This window comes from Nyctibius grandis, chromosome 3 (assembly GCF_013368605.1).
Source record: "Nyctibius grandis isolate bNycGra1 chromosome 3, bNycGra1.pri, whole genome shotgun sequence".
Classification (NCBI taxonomy): Eukaryota; Metazoa; Chordata; class Aves; order Nyctibiiformes; family Nyctibiidae; genus Nyctibius; species Nyctibius grandis.
In genome coordinates this window covers 70,820,368-70,842,051 of record NC_090660.1, presented here as the reverse complement: position 1 = coordinate 70,842,051, position 21,684 = coordinate 70,820,368, and the positions used below count along the sequence as shown (strand labels likewise).

Genomic DNA, 21,684 nt, shown 5'->3' with positions numbered 1-21,684 from the left:
GTACAGGGGTCCCTCGATCCTGGGAGCTCTCCGGCAGGTGCTCCCATTTTTGTTGCAGGGAAGGCAGAGCCTGGCTCCACCAGTCTATCTCCATTTCAGCCTCCCGAATGCTCCTAAGCCTTTCTACTTCGGCTTGAAGCCTTTCAACCTGGCTTTGCAGCTGTGCCGCTTGGCCAAGCAGATCATCTACTTGCTCACAGCGCACACAGCCCCCACATTCCCTCTGTGAATCAATTTTTTTACTTATAAAAATGCAAGTAGTATTTTTCTACCTCACAAGAGATCATGTCAGTAAACACATTATAAATTGTTCAGATACAATGGCAGTTATATCAACTAAAGTGTTTTATATGAACTAAGGGATTTTATTTACCTCCCCCTTCTATAGTTTTTTAAAGGTTTTGAACACCTGGCAGAACTTCACCTCCTGCCCGGGCAGCATCTGTCACACGCATTATGGGCTGATGGAATCTCACTGCAATGGCATTATGTTTACAATTTTTATTTAAATGCAAGTAAATAGACTTTTTATGTAATAAAGCCTGCGCTTCCCTCCCTGCGCACACGAACGTGACGTTCAGCCCAGGCATCATGCTCCCGGATGCAGCTGGGCCCCGCGTCGTCCCGGGCCCCCAGGTGCCGCGTTTCCACACCCAGCCCCTGCTGCCGTGAGCCGTGGACACACTCGGGTGGCACCTCCGTGCCAGCAACAATAAAAATAAAACGCCAGAAGCTTTAAGTAAAGGGATGCAGGGAGGGGCGTGGGTGGGCGGCTGCGTTCCCGTGGTGAGGGCCCCTCCTGAGGCAGCCTGGCGGCTCCTGCTCAGCCCCAGGCCCTTTCGCCTCGGAGGCCCTGAAGGGCCGCAGAGACGCCGCAGCCCGGGCGAGGGCGCAGAGCCTTCGGTGCCGACAGGCTCCCTTCCCCGGCTGCTTGTGCCACCTTCCGCCGCCTCTCTGGCGGTATAAACGGGGCAGGCGCCCCCGGCCGCGCCCGTCAGACCGGCTGCCTGCCTTGCGGCCGCGGGCCGGTCCGCCCTCCCCGCCTCCCTGAGGAGCGGCGCGGCCTGGCCTGGTCTGGTCTGGTCTGGTCTGGTCTGCTGTGGCGGCGGCGACACCTAGGCCGGGCGGCTCCATGGCTTTCGTCCGCAAGCGGCGGCTGGAGCGGGAGCTGTACTCCAAGGAGAGGTGAGAGGCCCTGCCCCACCGGCCCCGGCCCCCCCTTGCTCGGCCTCGGCCCCCGCGGCAAGGGCGGGGGGTGGCAGCGCCTCCCGCGGGGCTGAGCCGGCCTCGCCGGCGAGAGGGGCCCGTTGCCGCGGTGCCTCGGCCTACACCGCCACTCGCCCCCGGTCTGTCCCCTTCGCCGGGGCGGGGGCAGGGGCGGCGGGGCCCCCCCGGGGCGGGGAGGCGGAGGGCCCGGCGGAGCGCCGGGATCCGGGGCCAGCTGCCGTGCTGGACTTCGTGCTCGTTGGTGTTACTGTTTTAATTAGATGGCTACCGACTCCCGAGAGTTTAAAAAGGCTGTAGAACAGAGCTGGGAAAAAATGAACGCCGCTCGCCTTGTGTAAACTGCATGAAAATAGCAAGTGTAGATTTTTGTTTATTTCTTTGTTCTCGGCTGTGTTAGTGGCATGGAGTTACAGCTCTGCATCAATATAGATGGAATTTATTATTTTCTTTTTCTGAACATTATAATCATCGTGTTGTCAGCCCTTAAATTACAGACTCTGTGACGCTCATTAAAGTGTTAAATTAAGTTTCCCCATTCCTGCTTTCTGACTGTAACCTCTATTTTGTATGCCTGTGGCTAACTGAACATACAAAAAAAGGCTTATCACACGTGCTTGAGTATATCCTGAATTTACTCTCTTATTTTTACATAGTGTCCCGCTTTCTTTTACATGGCTTATCTGCATCTGACTTGTCACAAAGTTTCAAAACCCTTTGCAGTCTTAATATTGCCGTGTAGGAACTGGCTATAAGGTGAGAGCAATAGGTCAGTGTGGATTGCGCAGTGGAGGGACACAGGTGTCTTCTCTGGTGGGAGCAGGGCTTTCTGTTTGCTTCCCACTGCAGAAACAGGGGAGCCAGCAGGCACAGGGGCCTGACAGCAGACTGGTCCCATGCGAGCCCTGTGCAGATTCCTGATGTTGCTGGTTACGCAGCACTGTTTATTGTTGGTGAGAAAACCACATGACAAAGAGCTCAGCTCACTTTGTCCATATAAATTCTGATCCGTAGCTATTCAGCCCGTAAAGCTACTACAGCTTTTGAAGTGTTTTTGAAGTACAAACATATTCTGGATCACTTTTTGTCTTCTTGTATATCTTCTTCTCATTGCTTTTGGGGGCTGCTGTGGTTTCAGTTGTGGATGAGGGGCTGCAAGGAGAATGGGGAAACTGCCTGTGTAGGAGAAGAGAAGGATTTTTGAAGTAAAACATCTTCAGTATAGGAACAGCTAGAAGAATGCCTGTATTAGCTCTGTTAAGGAGTTAATGTAAATAGTCACCTTGTTTTTGAGAAGCTGAGAAAAAGGCCAAAACTCATTAAGCTTGTCCTAAAGAATGCAAGTGAGATCTAAATCTCTTCTAAAAAGCCCTGAGAACAAACCCAACATATCAATGTCTGTCAGCATTACTGATCTGCAGTTATTGAAAGTCTCCAATGAGAAATATTTTTCTTTGCTCATATTTGGAAGCATTTTAGGATCTTATTTGAGTTTGTAATTTGAGCACTTCATGAAAGATGAGTCTTGTTCCCATTTGCACTGGTAGCTTTTCCTGTCCAAATATCTGCAAACTCATTTAACTGTTTCTTCCCCTTGCCTAACAACTGATGTTTGTGTAAAATAAAAGTAAATTTTGTACCCTCTCTTCTTGTGCTTTTCTGAATTAGGAAATCTTAAAAACATTTAAGTGATTTAAAAGATTTTAGGCTCTGAAATATCAAATGAGAAATGTAGAATTTTGTCTCCTGTTTTCCTTATAGTCCTGCCTTAAAGAAGCAGCAAAAAAAACCCCAGCTCTTTATCGCTTAATTGAAGGGATAGCCTCTGAGAGCTTTTCTTATTGCCTTCTTTCTGGGTGATTGTTACAGAGACACCAACTCCTGCTTCAAAGCTTCTATTTGATTTACATAATCTTGGTGTAGATATTTCCTAGTGAGATGACCAGGACTTTTTGAAACTTTGTGGCAACTGCATTTCATGTGTGGTTTGGTTTTTTGTTTGTTTGGGTGTTTTTGTTGTTGTTATTTGTACATTGCTTTCTACAAAAGTGTAAGCTATAAAAGTTCTGGTTAAGAGTACTGTGAAACTTAGTAGGTAAAACGTTAATCTTCTTAGGCAGTTGCTTTGGGGGAAGGAAGATCAGATTGGTTTTAAGTGATCTGGAAAAATTATTTCCTCTTAACTAATTAGTTGGACTGCTTTAATATCTGATTACATAAACCTACTTCTCTGACTGTATGCAGTTTTTTAGAAGAAAACAAGAAAATACTGAAATGTCCTGTGTGCACACACTGAGAACAAGGAGCGAGTTTTACTTTACATTTGATTAAACAAACCCATGTCCCCACTGAGCAGGGTTCATTGTGTCAGGAATTTCCCTTCAAATTCAGCTGTATTCTGTCTCTATTTCAACTGTGTTCATCTCTATTTTCTCTTTGCTCAGGTGTTCAGAGTAAAGAAAGCTAAGATATTACGTCCCTTTTTAATTAGTGTTGCATGCATGCTTACCTTTTATTTCATCCCTAAAATATTCAGCATTCATGAACAGGAATCCTTTTTTACAAACAATTTTAATTACAAAAGTTCAAATGAAATGGTGTGGTGTTTGGCTCAGGTTGTTGCTCTGTTTATAAATGGAGTTCTCGGTTCTGCTGGTGGTGTGCCCAAACGTGGCCAGGTCTAACACGTGATACAGAGGCTCTTTATAAAATAGTTCTGCTGGTTTGTCTTGCACAGCGCTCTGCTTCCTGTTCGAGGGGTTCATCTCTTCTGCTGGGAACGTCACTCACAGGAAGAGACCTACTGGCAGCATGTAGGTCCTGCAAGTGGATCTTTTGTGTGACGGTGGCTTGGGTACTTGGGTATTTTTTTTTTTCAGTCTGTAGCCTTATCTTACTCTATTTGGACAAAATATACATAATGAAGGCTTTTAGTCAAACATCAGCAAATGAGTCCCACTAGCTGGCCTATAGATACTTCGCTCTTGTTAGGAGGAGGTTTAATTCTAGAAATGGTTTTCCATAGCTGTGGGCTGCTGCTGATTTGGGCTGGCCTGCTTTTTCGTCCCTGGCAATGTCCTTCTGTTAGCAGGATTGTACTTTTCAGTACCAGGTCAAGTGATTGTGCAAGGTGTGTCAGATCGACCACTTGAAACCCTTGTGTCCCAGTAGATTTCCGGTGTGTACTTTTCTGATGAAGTGATGGAAATAATAAAAATCCAATCACAGATTAAGAATTTAAAGCAGGATCAATGGGGTACCTCCTCCTCTGGATGCTGTAAATGGGATTTTGCCAAGACACTGGTCTCTGCACGTTCATTCCTGTGTCTGATTTGAACAAGTCCAGTGCTTCAGTTGGTAGGTGACATTGGTATATAAAATAAATTGTGGTTTTGTTGGGGTTTGGTTTTGGTTTTTTTTCCCCTTGTTGTTGGATCTCAGATGAGGTCTTTTCAAATTGAAGTATAGAGGGACATGCACATCAAGCAAAGTAACAGTAAAACCCTCAGGTAGACTAAGCCTGATACAACACACTCTTTCTTTGGAGGACATTTGATAGCATCTTGGCAGGACTTATAAACCTCAGTTTGTAAAGTGTGGTTCACTTCTTTGTTGCATACTCTGAACAATGCTAGAAATGTTTGGGTGCCATTTGGGTTCCCAAACCTTGTGTATAGGGAATGACCTCATATGAGGTGAAGCTTTGCAAGTGTTTTCCTGCTACTTAGTGTCATGCTTAGTTTTCTTATGCGTGTTGGGTGTGTTGACTCATTCCTCAGCCCTTTTCTGAGCGTCAATTAAATGGGAGCTTTTTGAAAAAGGCGAAAATAAACAAATCACTTTGAACTTTGCATTTAGAAAAGAGCAACCAGAGTTCTTCACTGCTTTGCTCATTTACCAGCCTTACCTGTGGTAACCATATCTTTCTGCTGCTGTACATTGTTTGGTTTTTCTTGGCAAGGTGCTTGCTTTCTTCTCCACCCCCCCCTCCCCCCCGCCAAAGCTGCTTCTCAAACCAATACTGGTTCCCTTCACAAGAAAATACCTTCCACATCGCTTCCGTATGAATTTTTCAGATTTTCTTAATATAATTTTTCTGGGACAATACGGGGACAAGAATTTGAAATAAGTCTTGAAGCAAAATTATATTAGCATGATTTAACTTACCTCTCACCTTAAGTATTGGTGCTTATCTTTTAAGCTCAAACAGTTCTGTCATACACTATTAAAAGATTAACTCTTTACTCCACTGGGTTCTGTATACTTCTAACACTGGGTGGGAATTGAAGATGTTCCAACACAGAAGCTTTCAGGGCCTTCATTGAAGTTATCTGGGGGATAGGTATGACTACGTTATACTGATTATCCACAGCCTTTCCCTGCACACCAACATACACCCCTAGATGGACTGACACAGCTGTAGCTGAACAATCTTCCTTCTGTTTCAGACCTGGGAAAGTCCTTGCGTTCTTTAAAGTTGTCAGTTTTTTTCCAGCTATGTGAGTTGTTACAATAGAGTTCCCTTACCTACCATGTTTCTCTCTGTGCCCCCTGCCTCCACCCCAGCTGCTTCTGCTGTTGATTTCAGATACATGGTGTGCATTAAACCTGAGCTGTAACAGCTTAAGTGCCCTTCTACCCACCCTAAAGCTCAAGGCTTTGCCCTGGTGGCGGGCTACCAATTCACTTCATCCTGGAAAGTGAAACTGCCTCTTTCTCAGTGTCTCTGACAGCAGAGCGGCTGCGCAGGCTTACTGCCCTCCACGGGGGTAAGGTCTCGTTCTTGGCCACCTTGTTCTTGTCCCCAACCCCTTCACATTGTACTGTCTCTGGTACGTCTTGTTCCCTTCCATGGACAGATTCAGGTTACTAAACGTGCGCAGAACTGTCTTGAAGGAACTCCACAGCTCTGAATGAAAGCTTGTCTTTTCTGTCTACTAATGTGATAGCTTCTTCAGTTAGAAGTGGATTGTCTCCACAACTGTAAGTAGTTATTGAGGCATTACAAGTTGGTAGGCTCAACTGGAACTGTAAAGCTACTGAAGATTTTTTTTTTTTCCTCCTTAAGTTCTGATTTTCAAATTATCACATATATTAAGCAAATATAATCTCAGAAGTTTTCTGAAATCTTGTTTGCTATTGGCGAGACTTTGAGGATAAAGACCACATTGTTAAGAAGCTATATCATAAGGCATTGAACATCTTTCAAACTCTCACCCCTTACAGGTACTTTCATGGGGTTTAAGCTTTCTTTGAAAATCTTGTCTAATTTGTCTGTGTCATTTTCGAAATAATATATTGCTTTTTTAAAAATAGTCTAGTATGTCGAGTTCAATACACAAAAGAAAATGGTAAATGATCCTTGAAGACATGACTGTGACTTAATAACTTCATCAGTCTGTTGTGAGCCATTAAATGCCATGGTGACCACAAAATTTGTGAACATAAACCTGTGAAATGTGTCTTTATTAGGAAGCCAGCATAAAAAATTTCCTGTAATACACTGTAAGGTGTGAGTTTTATTGCTTGATTTCAAAGGATTTTGCATCATCAGATATTTGAGTTTCTTTCCAAGATAAGATACAACATTACCTTTCTCTTAAGTAGATTTTTAATAAATGCTAATTAAATCATTTATACTTAGGAAGTTTCAAGTAATGATTGGGTTATGTATTTTGAAAATGGATTAAAATGAGCCACCAGCTGATGCTAAGAAAAATACTTGATCCTTTGTGTTTGTCTGAAATGGAGTAGTTTTTTATATTAAATTATTACTGTATTACAGGAATACAAGGTTTGAGAGCAGCAGGCACATACAGAAGATACCTTTGCCTTTTTATTAAAAAACACAAGTGTTTGTGTTAAAACCAGAACTGTTTTTCCAGATACTGGTTCTTGCTGATAATTTAAAAGGACGAAAAAAAAATCTTTTTCATTTTAGATACGACAGTGTTGTCATACGTTTCCCAGTTAACACTTACGGTTTGCTTTTGGCGGAGGGAGGGGGTGAATGGTATTTTGTTATAGGTTTTTTTCTTTGTTTTTTTGGGGAGGAACCAATTTCATTGTTGAAGTTGTCCAGTCCTTCTCACTGGAACACCAGCTTGCCTGACTAATTGCTAAGGTTGAGTTTTTTGACGTCTTGTGGTCAGACCTGAAGGCAAGGGAGGATAGACTGGCAACAGACTTTGAGTCTTACTTGACTTGACATTGGCTCTGTGATCTGGCTGCTCTTCTGGGCTAAGTCACAGGCTTACAGCGTGTGCTGTTAATTACTCAGCACAGGGAACAGTACAGCTGCTCAATGGCTTGAGACCAAAATATGGTTCTCCAGTGTTACAGATTTAATCAGTTTCTCATACAAGGTATCATACATTCCTTTCCTACTGACTGGTTAGTTTGTTTTGGTGGTTTGGTTGTTGGGTGTTTTTTTGTGTTTGTTTTTTTTCCTGTCATGCGCAGAAGAATTAAATTACTATTTTTAGATCTATACCAAGTATGTGTACAAATTCCTGTCATAGGACTATGCAGCAGTTGATATTACGTAAATTTTGTATGTCAGTTATCTTGATATCACAGGTGTCTTTGGAATGCCTTCTTTAGCTCTTTGGAAGACAATCAGCTTAAAGTCCCACTGCTTAGTTGCATATTGAAGATCCCCATTGCTTTAATTTTATAGCTTTTGTGATTGGTTTCCTATTTTTTCAGGCCTTCACAACACTGTGTTTGCCTACTGATGCAACACACCAGAGACTGTTCTGTTCCCTTGCTATCTGAAAATACTTGTTAAACCTCCTGGCAAGCCTGATGTATCATCCTATGCAGTGATGGTTCTTAAGAGGGACCCTGTTGATCTAATAACTATCAGTGGCTCTACTTATTTATGTGGAAGAAGTCTGTTCTGTGAAGATAAAAAGCTATGACTGTACTCTAGTAACATCTGATGAAATTTGACTTTTCCTTTTTTTGATAACCCTATGGATCATTAACAGACAAATGAAATTTAAATACTTGCACTGTCAGGACTGACATGAGTTGAGATATTCCATGCTTCATGATCTCCAATGTTTATAATTAGCAGTAACTTGAACTGGTCTAGATTTGTTAGCCAAACACAACCAGTCATTGAGATGTAAGTTTGACAATTTGGTTTCTACTTATGGTATTGTAACTAGAACTTGAAAACTTATTTGTAGAATGAAGGTGAAGAGGGACTATTGTCACGAGCGATTAAAAGGGAACAGCAAGAGAAAGACATGCGAAAAGCTCCAGGGAGCTGGGATACACTGGCAGTATCATGAAGAAGAGTAAAACACAGTCTTGATCTGTGTACACAAGCAGCTGGGCTCCAGGGAGAAGACCAGCAATACTACTTCTTAGCTTATGATGTTCTTTTGTCCTGGTGAAGAAGCAGACAGTGACGTCATGTGGTTTGAGGGATTCTGTATGGCCAAGAAAGGTGGAATTTTGAAAGGTACAGTTTTTGTGACAGAATCTTTGGACAGGGCGTAAGTTTGTCGCAATTGTAACACATGCTTGAGAAGATCAGAGATTGATGACTGTGTTTGTGGAGATTTGATGTCTCTGTCTGTCTACCTGCAGAAGTTACTCATTGCAGCCTGAAAACATAGGAAAATGCAGTTAGAGTAAATGGACTTGCAAGTAGGAGAGTAGCAACAAGCACAGAAATGCTTGGAAGAGACTGCAGAACTGCATGGAGGGAAAGATAAAATGTGGAAAATGTGCTTGGCCTATATGACGTACAATGTTTGGAGAAAAATGCTGTAACAGCTGCCAGCAGTACAACCCTTTTTCAAGACAGAAAAGCTGACATCAGAAAGTGAGCATGAGATGACAGTGTAGGAGGTCGCTGGTGTCCAGCAACAAGTTCTACAGCATTGCTGTCTCTGTAGAACTGGATAGTGAGTAGACATGTGGAAAAGACACAGAGAGACTAATAGCAAAATGGTAAACTGGATGCTGCTAGTTACTATTGTATTTAACAGGAAGAAACCTACAGTTTCCCACAGTACCTAGTTAGACTATATGAAGAGTTTACCTTGAGTTTTTGCATGTACCTTGTGCATTATTTTTTCATGAAGTCATGGGATTTGGCAGGAGTGAGAATGATGCCGGGGGAAGCATACATCAAATCTTTCCCAGTAGCCCACAGCTTCTAATTTTGGGAAGATGAATTGGTGCTGAAGGTGTGGAGTATAAAGATCAACAGTTTCTAGGGGATGGTTATCCTGAAAAATTTGAAAGAGAATCTCTTGGTTTATGTATTTTGGCTTATGTAAGCATTATGTAGTTACTGTGAATAACAGAGCCAATGTTTTGATGTAAAAACATGGCTTATCTTGAATGTATGAAGGATTCCTGCGTTTATCAAAAACGTAAAAGGAAAGTCTAGTAATTATCAGTGCTGCCAACAAGTGAATTTGGAAAGAGTGTAAAAACATGGGGAGTTTGTCAAAAGAATAGGTGGAAGCAAAGGAAGGAGCCCAAGAATGAAGAATTTCAGAAATTAATTCTATCGACCAGGCGTTACCAGTTTTCTTGGAAGAAAACCTGTGGGACCATGAACATCATTGCTGTGAAGCTGATGGTTCTGTATTGTCAATAGTGTCTGTTCCCTGATGAAAGAGAGTAGAAGATATTTTTCAAACAAATCTAGGTATCACCTTTGTTCTTAACATCTTTTATTTAAATATTTTGACCTGTGGATAATAAGCTGAATGTATATGCTTATATATACTAGAAAGAAGAGCATTCTGATGGTGAATTGCTCTTTATATATCCAAACATAGCTTTATTAAAAAGTTTTCAATCAAAATGTGATAGCACTTGCTAGATCTGAGTTAGCAAAATCCTGGAAATTTTAAGTTTGTCCAAGATGATTTCAACTGGATAATGCGTTGAAAAGTAGGATTTAATGGTAACTGTGTGGAAGCTGCTATGGTTTCATACTGCTCTTCTCCCTTAACTTATAGACTGTTCCTAGTGAAGCTTTTTTCCCTCAAAATACAGAGCTAGACCACCTGTTTTAGCTTCCTGAAGGTAAGAGATCAAAATAAATATGAAATGAATGATTTGGCTCCTTCAAAGGCACCAAGGCCTCAGAAACTTGGAAATTCAGTTTACACCTGTTGATAGGACATGCTGTCATAAGTGGCAGTAAGTTTGAAGAACAGACTTCTATGAGAAACAGAAGGCAACTGAAGTTATGTCTTCTGAGAAAGATTACGTAAAGGCAGAGCCCCTAAAACTCCATTGGAAACTAGAGATAGTGAAGAAACATACAATAACAGCAACTGGAGAAGAGGCTGAAGAGACTGAGATTTGTGTTGAATTTTCTTAAGGAGTTTTGTATGGCATATACTGTTCTTGTGTGTATGTTTTTCTAACATTTTAACATCAGTTACAAGCAGGTTTGAGTATATGGACCCACTGTTACTTGTAGTTACAGTAAATCTTTATTGTTATGTTCTGTTTAATATAACACAGACACAACACAAATCTTACCTGAACAAGATGTATTTTCCAATAGTGCTGTTTTTTCTATCGTGAAATATGCTTTCTTAACGAGCAGGCTATTCAGTACATTGAGTTCATTTTGTGAACTCTCAACATGTTTACTGCTATTTGAATACTGCTCTGAGGACACTTGGCATTTATTAGCATTGTCATGGGCATTTTGTGTGAAGCACATCACAAACACAGTACAAAAAGCTCAAAGCATGGATGTGAATAAATACTAAGTACTTCTGCAGATCAGGCCAGTGCTGCACACAAACAAGCTGTTGTACTTCCAGCTGAAGTGATATAAGATGTTTCTGCTCCTCCTGCTGTGCCAATACCCCCTGTCATTCCCCACAGCTGAAACACATAGGTGACCGTGTGTTCACCCTGTTCGTAAAGTTGGTGAGTTTTAACCACTTGTAGCAGTTTTTTCAGTGAAGTCATTCGCGAGTGCAGTTTCATGTTATATCTGATCTAGCCTATTTGCGTTTACCTTGTACCAGCACTGGCATTACTATGATCCTGCAATTAAATACTTTAAAATACTTCAATTTTTAAATTATTTTGTTGTTGTTGCTGAGGTTTGTTGTCTACTGGATTAGTCCATAAACAGGCTTCCTGTGTGGTTGCATAGGCACTGGCACAGAGGAAGTGCAGAAATGTGGTTGGAGAGGAAGGTAGTGCTTCCTCAGAGGGTACCCATTGAGTGGCTCAGCTGTGTTGTAAAAACCGTGGCTGTGTTTTCACTGAACACTTTAGACCAATGTAATTTGGCTTTGCTTCAGAAAGATCTAATCTCCTCCATTGCAAGTGATTAGTTCTTGCCCCTCCTTTTATGTCATTGAATATTTTGAGTGGCATACACTGATCAGGGCTAAACTAATGTTTACTGGGGGGAAAGCCTAGCTATGTTAGGATAGTTCCCACCTGAGATGTGAATAGAATCAAATATCTAACCCTCTGTATGTTGGAAGAGCATCAATCTGTCTTCTTCATGTGTACACATATTTTCCATATGGGTTTGTTCTTTTAAAAAGTTAATTTAAATTAATTCATTCTTGGGATGTGGGGCACCGCACAGAAATCAATGAAGACTTCCCAAACACTTGATGTATTTTATTAAGAATACTAACTTTTATGGTGGGGTTTTTTTGAATACATAATTTTTATTTATTTGTAGGTTTTCACTGCTGCTTCTTAACCTGGAAGAATATTACTTTGAACAGCACACAGCTAATCATATTATAAATAAAGGTTGCAGAGATGAAAGGTACAGAACTTTTACATACACTTATTTGCTGGAGTCATTCTAGTCTCGTGTATTTCTAACACATACACAACTACTTTCTTTTTTATTGTTCCTTTTAGAAAATTCAGAGGCTCTCTAAAAATCTGTTCAAAGTCAATCATTTTTGAACCTGATGACAATATCCAACCCATTATCAAGGTAAGCAGTTCAACATCACAATTTCTTGGTAATTTAAGATTCTCTTTAAAAAGCTTTTAAGAAGGAGTATGTATTCTTATAACTTGCTGCAGATACCACTGAGAGACTGCAACAGTATAAAAGCCCCAGAAGACAATGAAGCAAATAACCCTTTCACACGGTACGTGAATTTGAGTTACTGTATCTATGTTCTTAACTCTTTTTAAAGCTGAAACACCCATCTCTTCAAATATCTTATTTACATTTTAGGGATACATCTGGAGGGATTTCTGTTGTATGTAATCAGGTAAGACCTGCATATAACAGATTCTTGATGTATAAATGAGCGAGGTTATGTTCTTTAAGGGTGTCTTTCTCCGAGCTGGAGTCTTAGGGTGAGGGGTTAACTGGAAACAAAACTAATTTGTGTCAAAAACTTAGGTTAATGTGAAGCTGTTGATGCTGGAAATTTTAAACTGTTAATGACTTCATTAAGTCATTAATTTGATAAAGTGAACTTTTTGCACTGTACATTTTATAATGGACCTTAGGGCAATTTTAGAATTGAATGAAAAAGGAGAATAGAATGAAATTAAACTGGTTATTAATCATCTTTGTTTTGGTCTTGCTACTTTCTGCAGCATGTAGTGGTAATGGCAAAGCTATCTTGATCCTTTCAGTTCAGCTTTGTGAAAACATTGAACTGTGCTGTATGTCCACCAAATAATTTTCAGTAGCTGTCTTGAAATATTGGGTTCAAGTTTCAGTCATGAGTTGTGATTAACTTGGATACGTTCATAATGTTAACCAAGAGGATATACTTCAAGCTTTGTTAAACTGCATCTGATAGGTGTTCCAAAGCTGTAAAAGTTTCCAAAAAATGTTCATGTTTTCATTTCAGGAAAGAACAGAGATGAGGTGGGAAATATCCTTTTAAACATTCTAGTATCTTTGTAAAATCTGTCTTTAACAATGCCTAAAATTGATAGCCTTGCTCAGTTAAGTACTGCTGCAGTCAAAAACAAACTCAAGCATTTAATATTGTCTGTGCTGGAGAAGTTTGTGGACTGTGTTAAAGTAATTGATGTATTTGATTTCATCTTGAAACTGCTTCTGTGAAGAGTATTGTGTAGTCAAGGTTTCTTGTGTTGGCAGGTTTTTTTGTGTATTGAGTGTTTTTAAAAAAGGTATTTCTAATTGTTCCATGCAATTGTTCCACCATACATCATTAGTATATGTTCTGAAGAACAAATTATTATAAAAACATCTCATAGCAAAGGAGAATTTACTTCTAAAATGGCAAGTGTGGTTAGCACCCTCCACTCCCTGCCCCTCCCATGTGCAGCTTGCCAGTCATCCTTCTGTCTCTGCAGAAACATTCTGAAATAGTTGAATGGCATGATAAATGCTGGTATTTTGTATAAAAGGCATAGGGGACTTCGAGTGTGAAGTAGTCACTAGTTGTACTTATGACAAATCATGATCTAATTATAAATATTTTGTCTAAATAGAAGTTCTGTCTTGTAGGAAACTGCACATAGGGAGTAATTGGAACATCTTAAACATGTTTGCCTTCAGGCTCAAAAAAAATTGTTAATACATAGCTGGATAAGAAGCTTTGCTTTACGTAACAGGCAACTTAGAAACTAATGGCTATAAAATACAGCAAATGGAAATAATAATTGGACATTTATTTCAGTATTTTTTCTCAAGATAAAATTGGAGGAAAATCCTGCAAGTGTGCTAAAGTTCTAAAGTTTTTGCTCTGCTGCCGTATTTTTTTTTTGTGTTGTCTACTTTTTCATGTAATTTGGGGCTCTCAGTGTAGAAAACTGTTTAATTACCATGCAGAAGAGTGATCCGAGTGTAGAGCAGTTGTCTCTGATTCTTAATCTCCTAGGCCTGAATCAGTTCTGTACAAGTTGATGTCAGATGAAGGGCACTAATTGCCTTTATTTTTTAGTGTAGGACTTAGAGAGGCATGCTGAGCCTGTAAGCTTCTAAGCATACCACTCGCTTTCTTCTGGCTAGACTGTGGAACTGGAAGCAAAATGTTGGGCAGTGGAAGAAGGGGTTCATTTGAGAAGGTTTACACAGTAGTTTGTTGTGAGTTGCCCCTGTAGCTTAATTCCCATCAGGACAGAACCCTAAGGGCTTGAGCCACCAGAAGAAAAGAGGGGGAGAATCCTTCCATTGAATGGTATTAGACTGATAGCTGTGCATATTGGCTTTAATGTTGCAACTCCTTGAAGGTCATATGATTAGAATAAAAACCCACTAATAAACTACATAAGTAAGTAAGCCTCTGAACTAAGTTGGAGACCCCTCTTGCAATTAGCTGCTGTAAAAGGTCATTGTTTTTCTGCAGTTTATCTGGGGTAGCTAAAGCAGGATATTGCAACCCAGTGTTTTGCTTGCTTAAACAGCGTTCTTAGCTTTGTCTTTACCAGTACTTCTGATTTATTATATTATTTTTTAAGGACTGGAACTGTATCATCTCTTTCAGGTTTTTCTCATTAAAGAAAGAAACATTATTGCACCCTATAAAACAGTAAGAGTAAGTGTATATTTTTTTCGCTATTCTTAGCAAGCTAATGTTTTGCAAGGATTTATGTTTTCATTTCTGAAAGAGTAAGATAATTATCATTTGAGGAATATGACGATAAAGCTTAAAAGAAAAAAGTAATTGTGCATATTGATAAAACAAGTGTCTGAATTCTTCCATAATGGATTTGTGATATTTCTTGGAGGACATACTGCAGACTTGAGACTTGCTATTTATCTTGATGTGCAGCTCTGCGGGCTCAACAGTCAGAGCTGTCAGCTGGCTGCTAGTATTCAGTGGACACTGCTTCTCCTCAGTTCTGCTCACACCTGAGATGAGAGACTGCTAATTTATATTTCCCAGCTGAGTGCTTCACAGTTCAAAGAAATGTCGGATAAGGCTGCTCACAGCAGAAATCGGAGTTTCCTTCTCGTTGCTTTCTGCTGGTGGGGTGGGTATGCTTTGATTCTTAGCCTGGAGGCTTCAAGGCATAAAAGTAAGGGGTTTTCACCTGGAACGCGAGTTGGGTTAAGACACAAACACCAAATGAAAATGTAGAGTCATTAAGTACCATATTTGCCCAAGAACTGAAACAGAATTATATTTCTCAACATAATTTGTTCAAGTGAGAAATTTCAAGGATGATGGAGTCCATAAATTTACGTTACTGTAATGAACAGCAAAGAGGCAAGAGATGATCTCTGTTCTCTCTAACTGCTTTGGGTTGGTTTTGTGATTAGATCTGTCTCTAAACTATGATTTTTTTATTTTTCTTTGTTAGTTTGCTTTATGCCATTAATTTTTCATGTGTTGAACCTGTTTTCTGTTCTGGTCCTTCTATTTTCTGTTTTGCCTCCATGTGCAAGATTTATTAACTATCATACAAATATTTTATGACATTGCCAACAATGTGAAAAAGAAAAGAATCAAAAGGGCTGCTTGGAAGGCTTTTCACTTTTTCTCCTAAGCCAAGATTCATTCATACCTAAAACATTCCTGACAGTTAAACGTTACAATTTACTTCACAAAAGCGCAGCTATGTTTGTGCATATTAAAACAAGAAATCTAGTTTGCCTTCAGTCACTTCAGAATTTTTTCTGTTGCTGCTAAATGTCTTCTACTTGGATCACTGCCAGTTCCAGATGCGTCACTGAGTGCTGCCATTTGGTAGTGCATTTTATCTTCCATGTCTTGCATTGATTGTTTCAGATCAATTACAAAATACTGAGCGATTGTCTTTGTGTATGTCTGGAGAGAGAGAGAGAAAGCTCCTCACAAAAGCTTTTACATTGTTGGCTGTAAGCAACCCTTGTAGACCATCCACTAGGATTTCTGAGAGCCTTGCTTTCCCTCTTGAAGGAAGATGGTGCTCTGGGTGAAACGTTACGAGGCTTTTATCTAAATTGCTACTGAATTTCTTGTCTCCCTTTACTCCAGCTCCATTTGCTTCCTGAAGCATGCTTTCCTCTTGGATTGCTGTCAGTTCAGCTCAGATCACATATGTTACACTGAAGGTTGTCTAGATTTCCATGTCGTCTTTCCTTCAGTTTTAAATTAATCCAGTTGTATCCACTGATCAATGCCTTGATGTAGTCTTACTGATCACTTTTTTTTTAACATCTAGCCTGAGAAATTACAAAACTGTACAGAAATGTGTTGATGCAGTTTTATACTACATTGAGGGGTCATCAAGGGATCCCACCACCTTTGATAAATGAGTTATGTATAAGAATTAATATCAGTTGATCCATGCACATACGTTTAATATACTTAAGTCAAAACCAGAAATATGTACTGTGAAACAACACTTAAGACAGCTGGGAAAACTTTGTAGAGGAAAAAATGAGTATGCCACATATGCTGGGTGATGTGTTAGTGAGGTTTTTATAAATGACTAGTCAAAACAGGTTGTGATTGGATTTGGGATCTTTCAGCTACAAACTATTTATGTAGAGGAGAATGGTAACTTTTATATCCTAGTCTTTAAAGATTTGATGGGCTGGTATCTTTTGTCTAAAAGATACACAGTAGCTGTTTAAATGTAACATGTCATTTACTAGTTCTATATTCATGTATGTTTACCTGATATTAAAATAGATAGAGCAGGTACTAGTTCTACACTTACTGATGTTTGTGCTGTATTATTTTGTTCACTTCAAAGCTATTATGTTGCATTGTGTTAAATAACGGACTAAATACTGCACAAAGAGCTTACCACAGGGAAGATATATTTGTAAAGAAAAAAAAAATTCAGGTTTAACATCTGTCTTCGAAATGTTTCAGGTATACTGCAGCTTTTGAAAATACACTGACCAGGCTTTAGAGAATTTTGATTTTAGTTTTTGTTTGTTTGTGTGGTTTTTTTTTTTTTTTTCACTGAGCTTAATTTTAAACTCATTTGTAGTAAATGTACTTTTGGTTTTAGGGTAGAACAGAGCACTTATTCCAATTGGATGTTGCTGGAAAACTAGGAGATGTTGTGCAAACTCTTCATCAGGTATGTGGTTATTTGTTATCACTGCATACTTCATCACAGCATCTTTTTTGATATTTAATGGAGAGCTTTCTTTAGATATTTATTCTCTAGGTAAAATTCTTGGAGTATCTATTTTTTAAAACATAGCAGTTGAACACAGCATCTAGTTCTGACAGCTGTGGTAAGCTGCCCATATTAGCTTTGTACTGTGCAGGGCAGTAGTATATAGATAAAGTAATAACATGACAGTAGCAATGAACAAAGATGTCCTACTTTAGAAAGAAATAATAATACCTCTTTTAGTATTCTGTCACCAAGAATGCCAAAGCCTCCCCTGTTTCTATTGACTTATGAGCTGTGTGGAAGATGTTTGTGCTATTTCACTTAAAGCTCATTGTTCTTTAGCTTTACAGGGCTTCTTGTCTAGATAAGATGGGAGATCAAGCTGCCATGGTAAGTATCTGACAGCACTGTTTAATAATGAAATTCTGATATCGCTGTTTAATAATTAAATTCTAATTGCATTTGAATCATATACCATATTAACTTTTTTTTTCCCCCCACATTAGATAACTGCTATATTTGCCAGTCACGCTTGGCTGAGAACTTCATTTGATAAAAACAGGTATCTTTCTAATCACTTTCTACTGGGAAATTATTTTCAGCTTGTTGATTGATTAGTCTACTGCATCGGTACTTAATATGTGCTTTTTTGGGGCAGCATAAGTTCTCTAGTTCAGAGAGTTATCTTTCTTGTATTCTGAACCATCTGGAATGGAGAATGGGAAATTCTGTGTTGTGAAGATGAGCATGTTACTTTTTTCTCTCTCCAAACTGTTCAGTTTATCTGTGAATTTGTTGCAAATTGGGCATCAATATATGCTAAATAAAGCTCTGTATAGAAAAGTGAGCTGGCTTACTGTTCTGAGACTGGTGCAGAACATAGCAACTTTCCTTTCTGGAGTGCCTGTTGAAGTAGAGGTCTCAACAAAGAACTTTCTTCATGTCTAAAATAGGCTTTGTGAAGTCCCCATTCTGATATCCCCAAGGTTATAAGCTTAACCTAAACCTTTCTAAAGAATTTAAGGGTAGTTCTACCTAAGTAAGAACTGGAGGTAAACTTACTCCCTTTCTTCACTTGTAGATTTCAAAGCATTTCTGAAACGCTGCATATGGAATGTAAAGCAGAAATGGTGACGCCACTGGTGACTAATCCAGGGCATGTGTGTGTTACTGATGCTAACTTGTACTTCCAGCCTCTTAATGGATATCCTGTAAGTGCCTCATAGATGGTCTTGCATATGATGTGAGCACGCTGCACCTCTAGTGGACAGTTGTCATTTTCTGTATTATTCCTTTTAAATGCACATTGAGCACATCTCCAAGAAGACTCTATTTTCAGCTATAATCAGAAGCTCCTTAGTTTTCCTTTGATCTCTGCTGCTCTGTTGCATTCAGTGTGTCTCTACTTCTGAGGCTTTATTCTGTGCTAACTTGCTTAAAGTTGACCTCCTACTGACAAATCTCAAAATGTCCTTTGCTCATTCTCTATTAATATTTAAAGATCACTTTTTGTAACATTTCATTTAAGATAAATTTATTAATCTTACTCTGTGATGCTATTCCTACCTAATGAGAGCTTTATATACATTTAGTTTATATTGGAAGATCTCAGATAGGTTTTCTGTTAAACTGATCTTTTCTTTCTCTGGAGGAAAACTGAGTGCATGTCGCAGTCAGATTACTGCTTTAGAACTTTGTCACAGAAATAGACACGATAGTCTAGTAGGCAATGATATGCTAAAAGTATGTCCAGACAAGGAAAACGTGTTTTGCAGCTGACGATGACAAAACGCCATCCAATTTCTGTCCACCGGGTGGCACCATTGGCAAACAGTTTGCCCAGTAGCCTAATGGCTTCCTTATTTTTAATTATGGTTTCTTCTGTTCTGCTCCTCTTGCATGATTATTATAACTGGCGACAGAGTTGGGTGATAATACACTATTCTTTATTTATTCTTCAACTGCTTTGCTACTCAGACAAGAACCAACAGCAAAGACAAGCTTCCTCTTTTTAACCTAACTGCTTAGCACCATTTTTCCACTGCTAAAATGACATGGATGGATATTGTTTTCATATTGCTAATATCTCTAGTCAAGAGGAATTTCAGATTGACTAGAGAGCTTAATGTAGAAGAACATATACCGTCTAGACTGTGTCCATCTTTTCTTTCCCCTCCCTCACCCCCCACAGAAACCAGTAGTACAAATAACACTGCAAAATGTGCGTCGCATCTATAAAAGAAGACATGGGCTAATGCCACTGGTAAGTTCAAATATTTTTTTTTTATGTCTTGCTGTATGTATTGTTTCTTAAAATGACCAGCTGAAACTGTGTGAATCATTAGGTAAAAGATACACATTTTTTAAACTCTAGATTAAGCAGTGAACAGCACTCAAATGATCCTTTCTGGGTTTTTAAGTGTTTTAGCTCCCTGTGTTGTCAAAAAGATGAAAACAGGAAGAGTGAACTCTGTCAAGGATGAAGAATTTCTTTCATAAGCAGTCAGCGTAGGGGAAGGGAGAAGGGAGTACCTTCAGGGAGCAATTCATTCCATTTATCTCAAACACCTATCTTGGGATAGAATGAATTGCTCTCTCATGGTGTATTTTCTCTCTGGATTGATTCATGGAGGGAGCTTGATCACTGGTTCAGATTGAGACTAATGTAGAGTGATGAGTCCCGCTGTACATGACTGCAGGATAATGAGAGTGCTGCAGTGGAACCTCAGTTGCATCCTTTCGGTGTTTGCGCTGAAATTTCAGTTTTGAACAAAATTTTTGCCTCAAAACATAGTTAAACTAAATATAGATTTAACTCTTTGCCTCATTCCATTCAGTTAGGACAAAAGAAAGTATATTACCTGTGCTTAATCAGTCTAGACAGAGCCAATCTATGGACAGCTGTAAAGCTATTTGCTCAGTTAGGTGTAAACTGAGTGCTTTTATGATTGGAAATGGGAAGATCAAAAATGTTAGACTTTGTGGGCCAAAACTGCTACCCAGTTTAGAGTCTTAGGTTTTAGATATTAGTAACTGGAATATTCTGTTAAAAAACATGAATATTACAGCTTGTCAGTAATTGCTCTCATTTACTTTTCCCCCCTCTTTAACTTCTAAGGGACTTGAAGTGTTTTGCACAGAAAATGATCTATGTTCTGATATCTACTTGAAATTCTACAACTATCAAGATCGAGATGAGCTCTATTTCCTTATTGCAACATATATAGGTTTGCAGTATTTATTTATTAGTCTGTAGTACCTTGTAAGGGGAAATTTGTCTGGGTTTTGCTCTGTTGATTTGTGGGAAGGATGAGAAGAATAAACGGATGTATTAGCCCTAAAAATATTTTGATAGAAGTAAGCAAAGTTCAGAATGAATGTGTGTAAAGTTGCATCTATTCTGTTCTGTCTTTGAAGAGTTGAGTATGAAAGCTGAGATATCATTATTAAGGTGAAACTAATTCTTTTTGATTTGCAACTTGATATGTACTGTTGTTTCAAACCCCCTCAAAAAAACAACCAACCAAAAAACCCCCACAAAACACTTGTCTTCAAAGCAAGGGGTAAATAAGATCCACCCAGTTAAATTGTGTTTTGCTGAAAGAATATAGACTGACTTGTGGGTGGATCCCCCTGGCCCCCAGTTAAGTCCAAGTAAAAATCCTATTGAGAAAGTTTCCTGTCAATGGATGGATTTCCAGTGCCACCCATAAATACCTGAACTTTCCTCAGTGTTAGCAGTGTTGATGAAAATTTACCATTCTGAACAGTTAAATTCTCATGTCTTTTAGATGTTGTATGCATTAATTCCTAGGAAGCGATATATATCTTTTGCAGATCATGAACAGAAACTCTCTGAAAGGCTAGTGTGGTGTCCTGGAAAAACAGGGAGAAAAACCTAATAGTTTTTCTGTAATGCTAACTTTGCCAACTGGAACCCATTGAAACCTGTGTTTACTGCCGATATTGAAAGTGTTTATGTAAATTCTGTACTGTTATTGTATCAAGAGCTCTAGTTCCGTGTTAATGAATTTGCTCTAAATATCAGTTGACGTTTTCCCTACTATTCACAAAGCAAAGTGGAAAGGCCACAAAGGAACGATCACTTCCCCTGAGAATTGTTTTAGTCTTTTAGATTTTCCTTTTGAAAAGGAAATAGATTCTGACATGATTTTCTCTGTATTGAAATAACTGCCATGCTGTTACCCTGCTTCAGACTTTGTTTCTGGATAACTTTCAAAGATGAAATTTCAAGGTGCAGATGATGATGAGGATGATGATGTTGCTGGAGCTTAGAAATAAAAAAAAGGGTGGGCCCTTCTCTAAAGGTGTTTGTAGCACTCAGTAGCTGTCTCTGACAAACAGAAGATCCTCTCTTTGAAGGTGCTAATAGTTTTTTACTTGTAGAATTTAAGGTACTAAGGTGAA

The 21,684-nt window shown here is 39.3% G+C and overlaps 1 protein-coding gene across 2 annotated transcripts in view; it reads left to right on the top strand.

Annotated features, from left to right (window-relative positions):
• The first annotated feature begins 848 nt into the window (after window positions 1-848).
• The window catches only part of NSMAF (neutral sphingomyelinase activation associated factor), a 40,639-nt gene continuing 19,803 nt past the window's right edge, over window positions 849-21,684 (top strand). Inside the window, exons 1-12 of one of the 2 annotated variants that reach the window (XM_068397047.1) lie at window positions 849-1,185; window positions 11,927-12,016; window positions 12,115-12,193; window positions 12,286-12,353; window positions 12,443-12,479; window positions 14,679-14,729; window positions 17,143-17,214; window positions 17,599-17,646; window positions 17,763-17,818; window positions 18,338-18,467; window positions 19,448-19,519; window positions 20,375-20,483. In XM_068397047.1, coding sequence (XP_068253148.1) covers window positions 1,133-1,185; window positions 11,927-12,016; window positions 12,115-12,193; window positions 12,286-12,353; window positions 12,443-12,479; window positions 14,679-14,729; window positions 17,143-17,214; window positions 17,599-17,646; window positions 17,763-17,818; window positions 18,338-18,467; window positions 19,448-19,519; window positions 20,375-20,483 — 865 coding nt within the window. In that variant the 5' untranslated portion in view covers window positions 849-1,132. Of the gene's footprint in view, window positions 1,186-11,926; window positions 12,017-12,114; window positions 12,194-12,285; window positions 12,354-12,442; window positions 12,480-14,678; window positions 14,730-17,142; window positions 17,215-17,598; window positions 17,647-17,762; window positions 17,819-18,337; window positions 18,468-19,447; window positions 19,520-20,374; window positions 20,484-21,684 lie in introns of those variants that run through there. The other variant, XM_068397048.1, reaches the window with a different exon arrangement.